At 43.6% G+C, this 18,602-nt stretch overlaps 2 protein-coding genes across 2 annotated transcripts in view; both read left to right on the plus strand.

The window, feature by feature from the left end:
* LAP3 (leucine aminopeptidase 3) overlaps nucleotides 1-7,533 on the plus strand; it is a 28,012-nt gene extending 20,479 nt beyond the window's left edge. The window contains exons 11-13 of the mRNA XM_039218703.1: nucleotides 4,323-4,402; nucleotides 6,194-6,303; nucleotides 6,973-7,533. Coding sequence (XP_039074634.1) covers nucleotides 4,323-4,402; nucleotides 6,194-6,303; nucleotides 6,973-7,162 — 380 coding nt within the window. The 3' untranslated portion in view covers nucleotides 7,163-7,533. The remainder of the gene's footprint in view (nucleotides 1-4,322; nucleotides 4,403-6,193; nucleotides 6,304-6,972) is intronic.
* Nucleotides 7,534-10,679: 3,146 nt separating this feature from the next.
* Nucleotides 10,680-17,891, plus strand: MED28 (mediator complex subunit 28). Its single transcript, XM_039218704.1, has 4 exons — nucleotides 10,680-10,844; nucleotides 15,063-15,129; nucleotides 15,797-15,909; nucleotides 17,494-17,891. The coding sequence occupies exons 1-4, from the start codon at nucleotides 10,695-10,697 to the stop codon at nucleotides 17,689-17,691; spliced, it is 528 nt and encodes a 175-aa protein (XP_039074635.1). The 5' UTR covers nucleotides 10,680-10,694; the 3' UTR covers nucleotides 17,692-17,891.
* The last annotated feature ends 711 nt before the right edge of the window (nucleotides 17,892-18,602 follow it).

An 18,602-nucleotide genomic window follows, 5' to 3' on the forward strand; every position in this document is an offset into this window, starting at 1 on the left:
GTTGGTTACTGTTGATACTGGCTGATGGGTATCTGTGCATGTATTGTACTATTCTCTTCGTGTATATTTGGACATTTCCACAAGTCTCTGTTTTTTGTTTTAAAGACCATTATTACTGTAGTCCGGTCAGTGGATGAGGGTGGTGGCAGTCGTGGTAGAGAGCACTGGATAGGTTTGAGAGAGAGTTGGGAGGTAGAGAGTCACAAAACCTGAAGGAACAAATGACCCAGGCAGACCTGAGTTACCCAAATGTCATGCAGAATTATGGGTTTTTACATATGGGTCACCAGTTTTTGTTTTAAATTGCCAATTGTTCAAAATTCCTTGTTATTAACCAATTATTAATGTAGTTTGTCATGTTTTGGAAAAAGTGTACAATCCAGTGCCCTCATGGCACAGAGTAATCGGATACTAAAGTACTGTTGTCTTTCCTGGAGAGTCAGCTTATTCGTGGCGAGGGTGTGGCCCGTGGGCTGACCAAGATTAACAAAATGAAATGATGCCGGGGCGCCTGGGTGGCTTAGTCGGTTAAGTGTCCGACTTTCGCTTAGGTCATGATCTCGCGGTTCATGGGTTCGAGCCCCGTGTCGGGCTCTGTGCTGACTGCCGGCTCAGAGCCTGGAGCCTGTTTCAATCTGTGACTCCCTCTCTCTCTGACCCTCCCCCGCTCACGCTGTCTCTGTCTCTCTCTCCTAGAAATAAATAAAACATTAAAAAAAAAATTTAAAAAAAAAAAAAATGAAATGATGCCTCTAAGTTTTCTTTTCTTTTTTTTTCCCTTTTTTCTTTTTAAGTTTACATCCAAGCTAGTTAGCATATAGTACAATGATTTCAGGAGTAGATCCTTAATGCCCCTTACCCATTTAGCCCATCCTCCCCCACAACCCCTCCAGTGACCCTGTATATTTAAGAGTCTCTTATGTTTTGTCCCCCTCCCTGTTTTTGTATTATTTTTGCTTCCCTTATGTTCATGTTTTGTATCTTAAATTCCTCATGAGTGAAGTCACGATACTTGTCTTTCTTTGACTAATTTCACTTAGCATAATACTCTCTAGTTCCACCCATGTCATTGCAAATGGCAAGATTTCATTCTTTTTGATTGCCGAGTAATACTCCATTGTATATATATCACATCTTCTTTATCCAGTCATCCATCAGTGGACATAAGGGTTCTTTCCATACTTTGGCTATTGTCGATAGCACTGCTATAACATTGGGATGCATGTGCCCCTTCAGAACAGCACACCTGTATTCCTTGGATAAATAGCAGTAGTGCAGTTGCTGGGTTATAGCGTAGTTCTATTTTTAATTTTTTGAGGAACCTCCATACTGTTTTCCAGAGTAGCTGCACCAGTTTGCATTCCCACCAGCAGTGCACTCTTTCTCCACAGCCTCACCAACATCTGTCGTGGCCTGAGTTGTTAATGTTAGCCATTCTGACTGGAGTAAGGTGGTATCTCATTATAGTTTTAATTTGTATTTCCCTGATAATGAGTGATGTTGAGTGTTTTTTTAATGTGTCCGCTTGCCATCTGGATGTCATCTTTGGAGAAGTGACTATGCATGTCTTTTGCCCATTTCTTCATTGGATTGTTTTTTGGGTGTTAAGTTTGATAAGTTCTTTATAGATTTTGGATACTAATCCTTTATCTGATAATGTCGTTTGCATATATCTTCTACCATTCTGTCAGTTGGCTTTTAGTTTTGCTGATTGTTTCCTTGACTGCGCAGAAGCTTTTATTTTGATGAGGACCCAATAGTTCATTTTTGCCTTTGTTTCCCCTAGAGACGTGTTGAGTAAGAAGTTGCTGCGGCTGATGTCAAAGAGGTTTTTGCCTGCTTTCTCCTTCGAATTTTGATGGCTTCCTGTCTTACGTTGAAGTTTTTCATCCATTTTGAGTTTATGGTGTAAGAAAGTGGTCTAGGTTCATTTTTATGTATGTCGCTGTCCAGCTTTCCTAGCACCATTTGCTGAAGAGACTGTCTTTATTCCATTGGATATTCTTTCCTGCTTTGTCAAAGTTTTTTTTTTTTTAAATGTTTTTTTATTTATTTCTAGGAGAGAGAGAGAGAGACAGCGTGAGCAGGGGAGGGTCAGAGAGAGAGGGAGTCACAGACTGAAACAGGCTCCAGGCTCTGAGCTGGCAGTCAGCACAGAGCCCGACGCGGGGCTCGAACCCACGAACCGCGAGATCAAGACCTAAGCGAAAGTCGGACGCTTAACCGACTAAGCCACCCAGGCGCCCCTGCTTTGTCAAAGATTTGTTGGCTAGATGTTTGTTGGTCCATTTCTGGGTTCTCTATTTTGTTCCATTGATCTGAGTGTCTGTTTTTGTGCCAGTGCCATACTGGCTTGATGACTACAGCTTTGTAATACAGCTTGAAGTCTGGGATTGTGATGCCTCCTGCTTTGGTTTTCTTTTTTAGGATTGCTTCGGCTATTTGGGGTCTTTTCTGGCTCCATACAAATTTTAGGATTGTTTGTTCTAGCTCTGTGAAGAATGCTGTTGTTATTTGGTAGGGATTACTAAGCTTTATTTCTTAAGTCAGAGATGTGTGCAAATACCACAAACATGCAGGGGTAAGGAATCACTCATTGGCGTGTCATAACGGCCCCTAATCCCAACTGTGAAGAAATGGAAGAATATGGAAAGTTTTGTTTATTGTCAAAAACTTTACAAAACAATGTATATAATTCTGTCTTCAAGCTTCAGTTTTTCGTGAGGGAGGTGCTAACAAACAGTCCATGCAAAGCCACCTTGCAAAGCCACAGTTAAGGATTAAGGAGCAGCCTTGTGGGGATGAGCACTGGGTGTTATATGGAAACCATTTTGACAATAAACTATTTGTAAGGAAAAAAAAAAAAAGGATTAAGGAGCAGCCTGGACATGCCTTGTGTTACAGGTAGCAGGTGCCACCTTGTGAAAATTACAGAATGTCCCTCTTCTTCTGTGGTGTCTCTTCTGGTGTCCTGTGCGTGTCCTAGTACTGGATGGTACTGGGGTGGTACGGAGCTCCTGGGTGCCAGGCAGTATGCTAGGCCTTGTGGGAATACTTAGGAACGAATGTGATCCCTGCCCTAGAGCTCGCAGCCAGGACCAGGGAGGTAACAAAAGTGCCCAGAGCTGATACCAGCACCAGAGAAGGCACCACTCACCTGCAGCATCTTCTTGTGATTGGCATTCAGGAATGTGTGCCCACAAAACCTGGAAATCTGGATTTCTAACTTCATTTAAAAATATATTAAAGTAAAAAGGGAAGTCTTCCAAGGTGATGCAACTTTGTTGGAGAAGGAAATGAAGATGAAACTAAGTATGATAAAATAAGAACACTTTTTTCCAAAAAAAGGAAAGACAGATGTGATTAGAAATGTTTTTTCTAATAGAGGAATTAGAGATGTCTAAATGCTCCATAAAAGGTAAATTATGATATTTGTACCCAGTGGACTTTTAAAATCATTAGAACTACTTTCTTTTTTAATTTTTAAAAATATTTATTTTTGAGAGAGAGAGAGAGAGCAGGGGAGGGGCAGAGAGAAAGGGAGACAGAGACTCTGAAGCAGGCTCCAGGCTCTGAGCTGTCAGCACAGAGCCCAATGTGGGGCTTGAACTCAAGAACCATGAGATCATGACCTGAGCTGAAGTCAGACGCTTAACTGAACCACCCAGGCGCCTCATTAAAACTACTTTCTAATGTTTGTTTATAAAAGAGGGATAAATGTTTAAATTTTTTTTTAAGTTTATTTATTTTGAGAGAGAGAGCACAAACGAGGGAGGAACAGAGAGAGAGAGAGAGAGAGAGAGAGAGCGCATCCCAAGCAGGCTCTACAGTAGCAGCTCAGAGCCTGATGAGGGGCTTGAGCTCAGGAACTGTGAGATCATGACCTAAGCCGCAATCAGGAGTCAGATGCTTAACCAACTGAGCCACCAACGCGTCCCATGAGGAATAAATGTTTAAAGCATAAGAGGAAAAACCCATACTTGGACATGAACAGTATGGTCTTTTGTTCTTATTTTAAAGTTTAGAAAAAATCTGGAAGGAAATATTTAAAATATGTAATGGTTATGCTGAGGATGAGATTTTTGGTGATATTTGGTATTGTTTCCCTTGTTACACATTCCTTAATCATTGAAGGTGACGTCTAGTTGAGGAACTAGGAAGATACTAAGTGTATACAGTAAAGATTTCCCAAGGGTATCTTATTTGAAAAAGAAGCATACATGAAAATCAAATTAAAGGCAGATGTTTTGGTTTGAGCAGCAGAGAAACGCATCATGTGCCTGAAGACACTGAACATGACCTCTGAGGGCTTGTGCTTACAGGTGCCATGGACATAGCTCTGGGGTCCGGTGCCACTGGGGTCTTTACCAATTCGTCCTGGCTGTGGAACAGACTATTTGAGGTAGGAATAATATGTAGACACAAAAATCACTGCAATGATTATTCTAATTAAATCTAAATTGTTCTTTCTTTAACCCCTATGTGACCTAGTAATTTTTATGTCCTAGGTTTGCCTCTGAATTGAAAATACAGTATGTTCTGTTCAGTGTGCTTTGGGTTCTCTATAAACGTTCCGATAGTATAGGTATGATACCTTCTCCTGTGGCCTCAGACTGATGTGAAAGTGACTCGAACACCATAGCCGTTGTGTAGAATCCCTGAGGTAGAAAAGGTTTTGAGGACAGCTTTGTAAGGGAAAGGGTGGCCTTTAGTGAATATGTGTCCTGAGTAAACAGGGCTGGTCCTGGTCGATTAGTGGGCGTGGGCGGTGAGAAGTACCTCTTTGTCCTCTGCCTCCTCCACACCCCTTCCGCAGGCAGTCTCGGTCACCCCTCCCCCACGCCTCCCCCACCGCCTGTGGCTTCCCCAGCAACACCACGCAGCCTCCGGGAGGCGGCGCCCCGCTCCGGCCTCTCGGGGACACCCCACTCTCAGCTTCTGTGATCATCTCTTTGGTTCCCTTCTTCACCGACTTCTGTTTCAGCCTCCTTCGCCAGTCTTTTCCTTTGCCGGCCCCTGTGGTGGGTGTTCATTCCTAGGCTGCATGCTCTTCGCCGCCTTCACGGGGGAGCCCGGCAGCCTCAGCGGCCACCTCTCTCCGCTGCTTGCTTCCATCTCTCTCCTGAGCGCTGCCCGGTGTATCTGCTTGGTAATGAGACAGCTCCGTCTGCCATCGCCTCTTTCAACAAGTAATGAACGGGAGTTTCCCACATCCCAGTGGGGGACAAATACCAAATGTCTCTGAATACATTCTTGATATTTAAGGTCCTAAATTTGCCCTGCCTGCCCAGCACTTGTGACATTCAGCTCAATTGTCTCCCGCCAGGCTGGGCAGGTAGGGGGGACGCTCCTGCAGCCTCTCATGCACCCAGGTGTCTCTCTTTATCAAGCACCGACAATGCTATTGTTTTAATTTTTTTAAATTTAAGCTTCTTTAAAAAAAAAATCAAAGTTATATGTGTATAAACATTTAAATGCCAGTCAGCAGTCTACAACAGTCTAAGTGTGTTTGGCCCAAGGTGGCCATTTTCAACTGTGGGGCTGATTCATCTGCTATTTACTGTCTCGAAATAACAGCTTCTGTTGCTACTTCCTGACTTTCCACTTTTGGGTCTTACATTTGACCACACTGTATTAAAACAATCTGTGTATCTATTTCTTCTACTAGTCTTTGAGCCCTCTGATGGCTCAGACGTTAAATTTTTTTATACTCCCCAACACCTGGTGGTGCACTGTAGTGATTCAGTAAATGGTGTATGTGAATGAGTGTGTTTTTGATTATGTGAATGAATAAGCTCACCTTTTCTTAGTCTGTGGTCTTTAGTGGTGCAGTTTCAGACATCTCTCCCTGGCGCACTGAGGTGATGTTTCCCCCTAATCAGTCCCACAAAGCCTGGATGTACTACTGGATACCAGATTATTGTACATTGAAATCCATAATATTTGATGGTTTTAGCAGATGCCCTACAAATTTGTGGGACATTTTACAACATTCCTGGTTTCTTTTATAATTTTTAAGTAAATCTTTTAATTAACTGAAATGATTTTGGACCTGGTCGTATAGTTTCTTGTTTTAGAGTAACAGGTCAGACAGAACAGGTCTTTCTTTCCTGCATTGAAACATCAGTGCCGTGGATTTAACCAGAACCTACTTCATGAAGTCTTCTAAGTGTTTTACCTGTTTCTTCTCTAGGCCAGCATTGAAACAGGGGACCGTGTCTGGAGGATGCCTCTCTTTGAACATTATACAAGACAAGTTGTAGATTGCCAACTTGCTGATGTTAATAACATTGGAAAATACAGGTATGTAAAATAAGCTGCCAAAGTACATTTTTATAATCATTGGTTATGGAAATGACCACTTTAATTTTATGCCCTTTCACAGAAAAATGTAACCAATTTCCTTTTGATACAGCGCTCATAAGCGTGAATTTTTAAGGTCTTTTTCAAGGTATTTGCCAACTGGTTCTCAAAATTTTGCATGTTTTCAAATCTAAGAGTCATTTTATTTTTTAATTTATTTATTCATTTTGGGAGAGACAGACAGCTTGGGTGGGGGGAGGGGAGAGAGAGAATCCTAAGCAGGCTCCACAATGTCAGCACAGAGCCTGAAGTAGGGCTCAAACCCACAAAACCATGAGATCATGACCTGAGCTGAAACCAAGGGTTGAATACTTAACCGACTGAGCCACCCAGGCATCCCTAAAAGTCATTTTAAACAAATGGTTAAAAGATGAAAAATTAGTGAATTCATTCCATGGGGAAGAGGAATCTAGAATTTATCCTTTATTGTTTAAAGCTGTGTCTGAGAATAAATATTCTGCAAGTGGTTTCTGGGTTCTCAGTAGATCTCAGTAGCTTGACTTTTGCTGTCTGCTCATAGGAGCTACTTAGCATGAATGGAGGGCCTTAATGAAGTGGTCAGTGCACATTTACATGGGGTTAAACAGTGGCTTTTGTCTTTCTCTCCAGGTCTGCAGGAGCATGTACGGCTGCAGCGTTCCTGAAAGAATTTGTGACTCATCCTAAGTGGGCGCATTTAGACATAGCAGGTGTGATGACCAACAAGGATGAGGTTCCGTACCTGCGGAAGGGCATGACCGGGAGGCCCACAAGGACCCTGATAGAGTTCTTGCTTCACTTCAGTGAAGACACTGCTTAGTTCAGATCCTCTACAGGTTTTCAGTTGTCTTAAATGGGCAGTGGAGCCTCAAAGTATTTTTGAATGAATGGATGAAAATCTTTTAAAAGAAACAAAGGATGGTATTTAAAAATGTAGAACAAAAGAAAATCTGATTGCCTTGAGTTTTTTCATTTTATGTAGAGATTTATAAAGGTAAAGCTAATATCTTGCTTGGCAATGATTTTTAAGATATTCTATAAATGATTAAGTGTTGAAAAACTACCTAATTAATTTTCAGAGTAGATGTTTTTAATTGAGGAACAAAATTATATTTTAGATTCGTGATGCTAGGAACAAACTAAAGGTTCCTATGCACTTGTCAGAAACAATAAATTCAACTTTTTGTGCTCCCTGGTGTGGCTCTGGTATTCTGTATTACTGTCAACTCAGTGACCATTATAACTTGTCTCTTCTGGCTGTGTTATGTGAACTAAGTAAGCTGGGACATGGTGATACAGTATTTTCTCCAATGTTAGTGATCACTTTAGAGCACTCAGTGATGAGCTTATCAGGTGGTGAGGTATGTACTGTTACCCCCATATTACAGATGAGGAAAATGAGGCACCAGAGGGAGGGTTAGTAACATGCCAACAATGCCACCAAGCTGGTTAGTGGGAAAGCAGAGATGAAACCCTAGGGGCCTGTCTCTAGAGCTGGCATTCTTCATTATTACACCGTAGTGCTTTCTGTCAGCACAGTGGCTTGAATGGTTGTGGAATATATTTAAGAAACAAGACCAAGAGGGGCGCCGGGATGACTCAGTTGGTTGAATGTCTGACTTCAGCTCAGGTCATGATCTGGCAGTTGGTGGGTTCAAGCCCTGTGTCGGACTCTGTGCTGACAGCCCAGAGCCTGGAGCCTGCTTTGGATTCTGTCTCCCTCTCTCTGCCCCTCCCCTGCTCCTACTCTGTCTTTCTGTGAAAAATAAACACTAAAAAAAAAAAAGCAGAAAAGACCAATAAAAGGGACTGTTCATGGGTAAAGTATTTGCTTATCACCTGGGACTACAGTCAATCAACAGAATTCTACTTGTGCAGATTTAGGACAAAGCTCTCCCCTTTTTCTACTTTTGTATCTATGTGAACACATTACCCATGAATTGGATCTATCTATACCTTATATTTATTTTTTTAAAGACTGAACATTTGACAGGAAACCTGTTTATTGGAGTTGTTTTTAATATTTAAAAAATGTGGCAGTAGGAGGATGTTATGCATCTTAAGTGGTTTATAGAGAGGGAATGGGAATGCAGATTTGTGTTATTTGTTAGAATTAAAATCATGCAGGAATAGTGAGGAAACAGGCGCTCCTGAGTATCCATGTCCAGAAGCTACTTTCAGGAAGGATGGAAAGGCGGAACCACCAGTTTGTGAAGAGAAACTAGAAGCTCGATCGCTTCTAGGTGACTCAGAAGGCAAAGCAGGGATTGGATAGAAAGCTTTCTATCAAAGTCATTTTATAAACAGGAACGGCAACTTTTGTGTTTACTAGAGCGTGGGCTCCAAAAAGCATGACTTAGCCCTGGATTCATGTGCTTTTAATCTGGCTGAGATGAAATACAGTTGTCACTGCATATGCATTTGGCTGCCAGGTATTTCACAAACCCTTCACTCATCTCAGAACCACGCTCTGAGCAGGTGGTATTACCCATGCCTATCGGGGAGGTCTAAGCATAGCTGTGGTGTGCACCAAAACAGCAGTGGTTTAGAATACGATAGTGTTAAGAGGTAGCTGAAGTAGAGAATCCCAAAACTGGAGCAGCCCAACAGTGGTCGGAAATCCAGACTGGGAATGCGCATCAACCCCCCCCCAACCTCAAGTCTCCCTCACGATCCCAGGTGGCTATTGGGGTTGAAGTCCACATGAGGATGAGAAGTGTTAAAGTCTTTTACTTTTGCAAAAAAGTAAAGTGATTCCCATTGTTCTGATTTTTTTTTTGTTTTATAACAGTTATATGTATTGAAATATTGATGGTAACATTAGCTGCCTCATATTTAAATAAATATTTTAAATTCTCAGTTTCAATAGGTAGATATTTTACCGATTCTAAGTTTTAACTGAATAAATACTGGCTGACACAACCCACACAAACAAAAATGTTTGTGGCACTCGGTAATATTGTAGAAGTATAAAGGGGTCTTAAGACCCAAAAAGAGTTTGGGAACTGCTGGGGTCCACTAGCTCCCTTATGGTGTTATGTTTCTGTTCAACCAACGAACATGTCAGGCAGTTTGTGGATGTTGAGAACACATGTGAACAAGACAGGTAGGCCCTGATCTCATGGAGCTTGCATTCCATTGGTGCATGTGTGCCAGGTGACTTTGTCAATGAAGAAAATTGAACAAAGTCATTTCAGGTGATGCTTAAGTGCTGGAAAGAAAATTCAACAGGGTGAAGTGGCTGGGAGCGTGGCGCTAATTCAGATGGACACTGGGAAGATGACTTTTGATCTGAGACCTGATTGGCAAAGGGGAGCCTCTGCTTTTTCTGATTACTTCTGCCCTGCCTCCCTCACTCCAGCTCTACTGGCCTTTCTGTGGTTCCTTAAATATGCCAGGCAGTTTCCGCCATCAGGCACCCCTGCCCCCATCTAGTAAGATTTTCTACTTAAATTTTTACTCCCCTTACACTAGCGCAGATCTCTGAGAGGACATTTCCAGCCACCCATCTCAAATCCATCACTAGCCATCGCCTTACCGAGTTTCATTTTTCTTCTTAACACTTATCTCTACGTGATCTTGCTATATATATTCGTGTCTCTCTCCCATTAAAACAATGGTAAACTCCACAAGAACAGAGACTTGGGGTCACTGTTATAGCCTCAGATTAAATAGAGCCTAGGACAAAGAATAGATGTGCTGGAAAGCTGTCAAATGAAATATAATGGGACAAAAACTTAGCTTCTGAAAAGATAAATAAGTGTTAAAAAGCAAGTTACTGAAAGACATTAGCATAGTGGCTTTAAGGAACCATAAATATCTAAGGTGAACTGGGCCAGGCACACAGGGAGCCTGAACAGCGTTAAGTTTTTGTTGCCGGTCTCTGCACAGAGACTTTAGGGGTAACTTTGCCATTTTGTTCCCGCTATGTCCAATAGGTACACAGTAAACGCTCGTTAACTGAGGAATAAAGCGCTGCGTCCCTCCCCCTGCCAACGGGTAATCCGAGCCCATAGAAAGCTTTGGCCAAAGTCACTCCAGATCTTAAGGGCAAAGGCGGGACTTGCACAGGAGTATCCGGACTCCTGGAGAGGGGCTCGCTGCAGTGTAGTTACGGATTCTCTACTCCCGCACCTGCGTCAGATCCGGTCTAAGCTTTCGGTTCTTCAGGTAAATAAAAAGAAAAGTCTGGCTGCCTACTGGCGGAGAAGGAAAAGGAGAAGCTATCAAAACCTACGGTTTCCCCGGAGCCAAACAGAAGCCTGCGGCAGCCGGCGATGTCACGTGACCGCGCGTGCCACGTGAGCCAGCTCCTGAGCAGGCGCAGTGGCCGCTAGTCCACCATTTGAGACATGGCGGCTCCGCTGGGAGGTATGTTCTCCGGGCAGCCGCCTGGACATCCCGGGGACTCTAGGGGCCAGGCTTCGCTTCTTCAGGCCGCGCCAGGCCCTCCGAGAACTTCTAACAGTACGTTGGTGGACGAGTTGGAGTCCTCTTTTGAGGTAAGATGAGACTGCGGCGTCTGTGTTCCCAGCCTCCTTTCTTACCTGAAACCTAAGCTGCACCTGGTCACGTTGTCCCTTTCTGCGATGCTCGCGTCAGGCTTACAAATCGGGGAAGAAGCGCAGAGAACATAAGTTCCTTGCTTTGACCTCCATGTTGATGGGGCACCTGGGCGGCTCAGTCGGCTGAGCGTCGGACCTGGGCCCAGGTCATGATCTCACAGTTCGTGAGTTCGAGCCCTCCGTCGGGGTCTGTGCTGACAGCTCAGAGCCTGGACTCTCCTTCGGGTTCTGTGACTCTTTCTCTCTCTCTGCCCCTTCCCCATCTGTGCTCTGTCCCTCAAAAATAAAACGTTAAAAGAAATTCTCCATGTTGAGTGGTGGCTGGAATTGTGCTCAGGTCTGCTGGCGGAAAAGTAGACTTTATGGTTTCTGGAAGCAAATGGACTTGAAGTTTGCCCACCCCCAACCTTGGGACCTTTCTAGGTTCCCAGTCGGTTGTTCGTTTTACCCTTTCTTGGCCCCATCCCTGAGCGCTCCTCCCCGCATCCCTGTGTGTACAGTATTGGTGGCTCTATGAAGGGTAAGGTCACATTGCTGCATCCTGTACCCTTCCCTCTGGGCTGCTCCATTAAACGGCCCTGAAGTAATGGACTCTTGGGGATGAAATGGACTTAACATAAAAGTTGCTATGTGGAAGTTGGTACCAGGAGAGGGAGAAGAGGAAAACGCTGGGGGAGCGAGGGAGGCAGAGATGACCCAAACTGCGTTCTACCCTAGAAGTTGGAAAATGGGGAGTAGTAGTAGAAAAAGGACAGGTAAAAATGAGTGAGTGCTTAAAAATAAGATGGTTTCCTGTGGTCTCCAAAGTGAAAGATGAGCCATTATTGTGTGGAAATAAAATAACTTATAATTGCAGCTCCCTTTTCCACTTTTAAATCCTAGTCATGTGAGTTTTATACCATGTAAAATAGAGTAGAATATGAATATGGCTCGTAAATGAATGTGTGATTGGGGCAGCATGTGCAGAAATGCTTTTACTGGGGAGTGTATGTTGACAAGTTTGGCGAGAATTGATTTGAAGGACATCAAACTCTATCTGGGAGGAGAATGAGATGCCTTTGCAGGGGTGCCAAGCCATAAAGGAAGGGGTTTGGTAAGCTTTAGAGCAGCATTTAGCATTGAGGTGAGGTGGCTGTGGGTCATGGGAGCTTGTTGAAAGACCGGCCCTGTAGAAGTCTTGGCCGAAGCCAATACCCAGTGCCCTTAGGCTGTCACTCTTGAGATAAAGCCAAAAGGTTACTGTGGCCTTCCCAGCGCTGCACATTCAGCTTTCTGCTTCATTCCAATTTTCCCTTACTTCTAGGCACATAAGACTTTTTCTGCATGTGCTATTTGTTTTCCTCTTTGGGTTTCCAGGTCCCCTCTCCCAACTCACCCATCACTTCCCCAGTGGATCTGCCCTTCTTTCTCCCATCAGTGCTAATACAGTGGTAGCAGGTAGCAATCACTTGGTGAATATTTGTCAAACAGTGAAGGAGTCTGTTGTGTCCCTGTCATTCATGCTAAGAATACAGAGAAAACAGTCCTGGCCTCCAAGGAACTCATGACAGCCGGGTGGAAGAAACAGTTGCTGTGTTGTGGGATCAGTACTCTGGTAGAAGAAAACCCATGGTATCTGAGAGCACACATGGGCGCGGCTGCCAAAGGCCCTCTAAGGGAACGTGAAACCCAAAAGGGGGTTCTTATAAAGCCAGGTGAAAAGGAGTGAGGGTGGTGCTACCTGGGCTCGCTCTCAGCTGCTGCATGATCACCCAGCTAGCCTTCTCAGGGCTCTGCTCAAAGCCACATTTCCATTTCCTTTTAATTTCACTGTGGTCTGCATGGGCCTCTGTTTCATAATCTCTGGTGGCTCATGGCACTGCTTGCTCACTTTTCATTTCTATTGGGTGCTTTCCCTTGACTTTCTCATTCTGGTTGCTCAGTGAATGCTCTTTAATGTAGCGAGTTCGTTGAGATCACGCACTCTTGTGGAGACCCATCTTGGAGACCATCCTCTCCTTTTATGGATGGAGAAACTGAGGCTCAGAGATGAAGTTACCGGCCCAAAGCCAAATCCTCTGCTTGTGCAAATGAGGACTATTACTTGAGTCTCCAGCCAAAGGTTCCATCCTATACATACTTCTAAAGCTATTTTTTTTAAGTTTATTTATTTTGAGAGAGAGAGAGAGAGAGAGCGAGCGAGCGCGTGCATGCATGTGAAGGAGGGGCAGTGAAAGGAAGAGAGAGAGAATCGTAAGCAGGCTCTTGACGCAGGGCTCAAACCCATGAACCTTGAGGTCATGACCTGAGCTGAAACCAAGAGTTGGACGGATGCTCAACTGACTGAGCCACCCAAGTGCCTCCCTACACATACTTCTAAAAATCATAATCTTTTTATAGACCACCACATGTTTTCTCCATACAACTGCTCACCTGTCTATGAAGACTTGTATAGATAATTTAAAAAAAATTTTTTTAATGTTTATTTATATTTGAGAGTGTGAGAGCAGGGGAGGGGCCCAGAGAGAGGGATACAGAGGATCTGAAGCAGGCTCCATGCTGACAGCAGAGAGCCCCATGTCAAACTCATGAACCACGAGATCATGACCTGAGCCCAAGTCTGATGTTTAACCAACTGAGCCTCTCAGGTGCCCTTGATTTCTTTCTTTTCTTTTCTTTCTTTCTTTTTTTTTTTTTTAAAGAGGGAAGAGGGAACGAAAATTCCTGAGATCCAATTTCCTCTCACTATGCCTGGTGGCCCCGCTGATTGTGAGGGAGCAGCCCCACCACTGTTGATTGGTTTGCCCATTTGGCCTCCTGGGTGGGATGTTTTCCGGTACCCACAGGTTTCTCAGAGCAGTGTGCCCTGCTCCTACACCAAATCCAACAGGAGTCCTCTTTCCAAGTAATACACAGAGTGGGCAATTTGTTTTTCAGATTTCTTGAGGTGTTACAGGGAATTCCAGGAGGAGCCCTGTGATTTTTCTCTGTAAACAAATAGGGGAAACTGCTGGCAGCAGAATTTGTTGCTTCCCAAAGGGCCCTCACATGTGGGTGATGGCCTAAATTTGGGCCCACATATGCCTACCTCACACTAGGTGTACTTTGCTTACTGCTGGTGGGGCTCTGCTTCCCTGAGGTTTGAGGCTGCCTGCCTCCCTCCCATTTTTTTTAAAGTCTGTTTATTTTGTGAAAGGAAGAGGGCACGAGCAGGGGAGGGCCGGAGAGAGAGGGAGACAGAGAATCTCAAGCAGGCTCCGCGCTGCTGGTGCAGAGCCAGACACGGGCTCCATCTCAGGAACTGTGAGATCATGACCTGAGCAGAAACCAAGAGTCGGACGCTTAACCAACTGAGCCACCCAGGGGCCCCAAGGCTTGCTTTCTGACCACCGCTCCCCGCCAGCTCTCCCATTCTCTATCTGACCCCACTGCCATGTGATAGGCCTTCACTAGGCATTTCCTAACAGTTTCCTGTGCACAGAACTCCTTGGCTGAATCATGTGTTCAAACAGATTGGTGCCCCTGTAGAGAAACTCTCTCTGGGACTTGTTTATCCTTATGATAGCAAGCGCTCAGGCCGTCCCGGCTGTCATTAACGTGTATTTAGCGAGCAGCACTCAGTGCCAGCAGAGTTCGTGCACTAGGAGTGTAGCGGAGAAGCTATGCAGAACTCTCACCAGCTGGTAGGAAACGACTGGTAATGGAAGAATGGGATGATGTCAGTTAACTGTGTGAAAAACAGTAAAGCCGGCATAGGAGAGAGCGAGCCATGTCAACAGAGGAGAGAGAGACAGCCTCTCTGAGGAGGTAATGATTTTTCCTAACAGGGTGAGGTGCAAACACGTACGCATCGGAGGGAGGGGCCTCAAGTGGAGCCGGAGCAGGGACCCAGGCTCTGGTGGGCAGTGGGATCCTGGCGAAAGGGGCGAGTGGCAGGAGAGAAGCCGGGTTAGGATGCCCGCAGATACCAGCTGCCTCATCTGCAGACTTTCCCTCCAGGACTATGTTGGACTCAGTTGACTAAGTTCCCTCATTAGCAGGATATCTTGTCAGCTGATGTGTAAACCCAGATTCTGTCAGCTCGTTGAGTAACTTCAAGAAAAGTTATTTCTTACTCTGAAGTAGTATTTTTGACATGTGAATGAAGTGTTTTTCTTATATGTTTGGATCACACAGGCTTGCTTTGCTTCTCTTGTAAGTCAGGACTATGTCAATGGCACGGATCAGGAAGAAATTAGAACTGGTAAGAATTCACTCTTGTAGACCATGTTCTTGCCTTCAGCAAGATTCCTAATTGCTGATTTTACACTTAATGTGTTTCAGGTTTGTTTGTATCCTTAGAGAACTTTTCCAGGGAATAAGATTTATGCAGTCATTTATATATACTGCTCATTCATCAGTTTATCAATTGACATGTTGCTCATAATGGACCAGTTCTAATGAGCTTTCCATATTGGTATAGGACAGTGACAACCAGTAAATAATGTGAGCTGTTTTTTTAAAAAAATAAGTTTTGATGATTTTTTGAAGGTGTTACAGAGAAGAAAAGTCTCTTTGTTTCCCTGACTTCGCCCACATTCTGTCCCAAGTGTTTCCAATTGTTTTGTACTATATTTTACATGTTACATTTTAAATGGAAGTCATGATGCTAATTGCTGAATCTCTGGATTGTCCTCAGAAGTTTGGTGTTGCGCTGAGGTCTCATTAAACTTATATAAACACAGATTATCTGCCATTTAATGTTGGTTAACACGTGGAGGGTTGGGAGTCATTATTTCTGTTGTGGCCAGAATTAAAATTCCAGATTACATCTTTGGGAAGGTAATGTTTTAATATTTATGATTGTTCATTTATAATGGAGATATTTGTGTCTAGTATTTTTCTTAATATTTTGGTCTTTTTTTAATAAGGTGTTGATCAGTGTATCCAGAAATTTCTGGATATTGCGAGACAGACAGAATGTTTCTTCCTACAAAAAAGAATGCAGTTATCTGTCCAGAAACCAGAGCAAGTTATCAAAGAGGTATGAATTCAGCTTTCTCCTCAAGTTTCTGGAAGAGCACATATTGTCAGGATTACATCTGTGCTTTAAATGAGATACAGCCTTTCCCCAGGGGAGGGGGAAGAGGAAAAAGCTGGGGGAGCGAGGGAGGCAGGGATGACCCAAACTGCGTTTTACCCTAGAAGTTGGAAAATGGGGAGTAGTAGTAGACAGATTGAGTACAGATGCTGCTGGATGGCAGTGTTCATGACAAGATGGGCAGGAAGTGGAGCCAGGGGGTGGAGGTGGAAAGCTGGACTTCAAACAGAGCAGTTTCATTTGCTGGAAGACTTTTCTTAAAAGGTTTTGCTGCTTGAAAAATGTTGAAAAGCCATTAATATAGATGATAGGTTCGTTTGGACAGCAACTGTGATTTGTGTGTATCCCTGGCTGCTTTATACGCAGGAAGGGCTCAAGTTTTGTTCAAGGAATCAAAAATAGAATGTTCTTTCTCTCCCAGGTTCCTTGAGACCCAGGGTTTCATTTCTCTCACTTGTTTGAAATTGGGGCATTTGGAAATATGTTGGGGTTGCCATGATGACTGGAAACTTCATTGGCATTTAGTGTGTTGGGCCAGAGCCTGCCCCGTGCAGTACAGAGTAGAGAGTGGTCTTGCCCATCAGGCCAGTCATGCCCCTAATGAGAAACTAAATTGACATGTTTGTTTTTTAGTATTTTTTGAAGTAACTACTCCCACAAGCTGTTGAATCAATTGAAAAACTTTTTTTTATTAATGGATATCAGCTGTTGAGAACATGAATGATAAGATGACACTTTTTTTTTTAAGGTTTATTTTTTAGTGTTTTATTATTTTTGAGAGAGTGAGAGAGGCAGAGCATGAGCAGGACAGCAGGAGAGAGAGGGAGACACAGAATCGGAAGCAGGCTCCAGGCTCTGAGCTATGAGCACAGAATCCAGTGCGGGGCTCAAACTCACAAACTTTGAGATCATGACCTGCACTGAAATTGGACGCTTAACTGACCGAGCCACCCAGGTGCCCCAAGATGACACTCTTATAATTTATCATGTCAGAGCATTTCTGGATTTGAGTATTTGACTACGTAGGTGTGTTCAATGCGAGGCCTTAATAAAGAATTACAATGCTGGTATTGATTTAAAAAGCTCTTGAATATGAGATTTTAGCACTTCAGCCTGAACTGATAGAATAGTGGTATGGACTCTTTTAAACAGTTGTCAACATATGTTTCAGATTCTCAGTGTTTTAGATCCTCAGCAGTGAGTGGCCTTTGGACAGAGATACTGGGTGCCTGGGGACCAGGTTGGGAAAGGGCCTGATTTTCTTTACCTGCCCTTTGGTACTTTGCAATATTGGAAATCTGGATTACTTATTAAAAGAAAATGAAAATAAAACCTTCAGTGTTAGGCAGCATTTTCCATTAGAGGAGTTGCTGTGGGTTATTTGGAAAGTGGAGCCAAGCAGAGTAATGGATGTACATGGTTAAATTGATTCTCTTTGAGTTTACTTCTTAGTTCTCTTAGTTCACCGTAGTGAACTATTTTCATTTCTCATGAATTTGCCCTGACTTCCTCGTCTTTGTTTTGTAGGATGTCTCAGAACTAAGGAATGAACTACAGCGGAAAGATGCTCTGGTCCAGAAGCACTTGACAAAACTGAGGCACTGGCAGCAAGTGCTGGAAGACATCAACGTGCAGCACAAAAAGCCCACCGACATCCCTCAGGGCTCCTTGGCCTACCTGGAGCAGGCATCCGCGAACATCCCTGCACCCATGAAGCAAAGCTGAGTCCAGGCGGGCCTGAAGGGGAGCCGGGGTGTGAGTCAGCTGAGACCCAGCTGTGACGAGCATCCCTTCCTGTGGAAGTGACATTTTGGAAGAACTCTTTGCCAAAGAATGAGATGATTTTTGTTTGATGGTCTCACCTAAAATTTCCCCCTATTTTTATAAATGTTTTTTCTTGAGTACTTTATAAAATGGCTTTGGTAGATCAAGTAAATTTTTATTTTCAGCAAAATTTAGATTGTTATTGTGATGCCACTTACAGATACCTTTTTAGGTTTCTTTGTATTATTTTTAATTACTTAATCTTTTTGTGTTTCCAGTTTTTATTTTTGTTCTTTTAAAATTTTTTAACATTTATTTATTTTTGAGACAGAGACAGACAGAGCATGACCTGGGGAGGAGGGGCAGAGAAAGAGGGAGACACAGAATCTGAAACAGGCTGCAGGCTCTGAGCTGTCAGCAGAGAGCCCGATGCGGGGCTCGAAACCACGAACTGCGAGATCATGACCTGAGCTCAAGTTGGACGCCTAACCAACTGAGCCACCCAGGTGCCCCTGTTTCCAGTTTTAGATTAGCTTTTATGATCTGGAGGAAAATGGTGTATGATTTGATCGGAGAATCAAGAAGATGAGGGTTTTGGTTGTACGCCTTTTATGACAATTACCCCTCAGTGGTAAATTTGCATATTTCAAGACTTTGAATTACCTCAAGAAGAGGAATCTAATGCAGCAATGTCCATAAGGCTTCCAAAGCTCTCAAAATGATATTTTGTGAATCAGTTGAAAGGACTATCATATCCTAAGTTAGTGTAATATTAATACATAGGATACTTAAGTTGCTATTGACTTTTATTTGGGGTAAGTTTATATCTTGTGTGGTGTTTTTTCACTTTTGGGGTGGGGATGTGTAGCAGG

This window comes from Hyaena hyaena, unplaced genomic scaffold (assembly GCF_003009895.1).
Source record: "Hyaena hyaena isolate Hyena2069 unplaced genomic scaffold, ASM300989v1 scaffold_774, whole genome shotgun sequence".
NCBI classification, from domain to species: domain Eukaryota; kingdom Metazoa; phylum Chordata; class Mammalia; order Carnivora; family Hyaenidae; genus Hyaena; species Hyaena hyaena.

Coding starts and splice junctions, on each gene's coding strand:
- MED28 (XM_039218704.1), top strand. CDS start 10,695: ATGGCGGCTCCGCTGGGAGGTATGTTCTCCGGGCAGCCGCCTGGACAT. Junction 15,130..15,796: donor TCAGGAAGAAATTAGAACTG/GTAAGAATTCAC, acceptor TTTTTTAATAAG/GTGTTGATCAGTGTATCCAG. Junction 15,910..17,493: donor CAGAGCAAGTTATCAAAGAG/GTATGAATTCAG, acceptor TTTGTTTTGTAG/GATGTCTCAGAACTAAGGAA.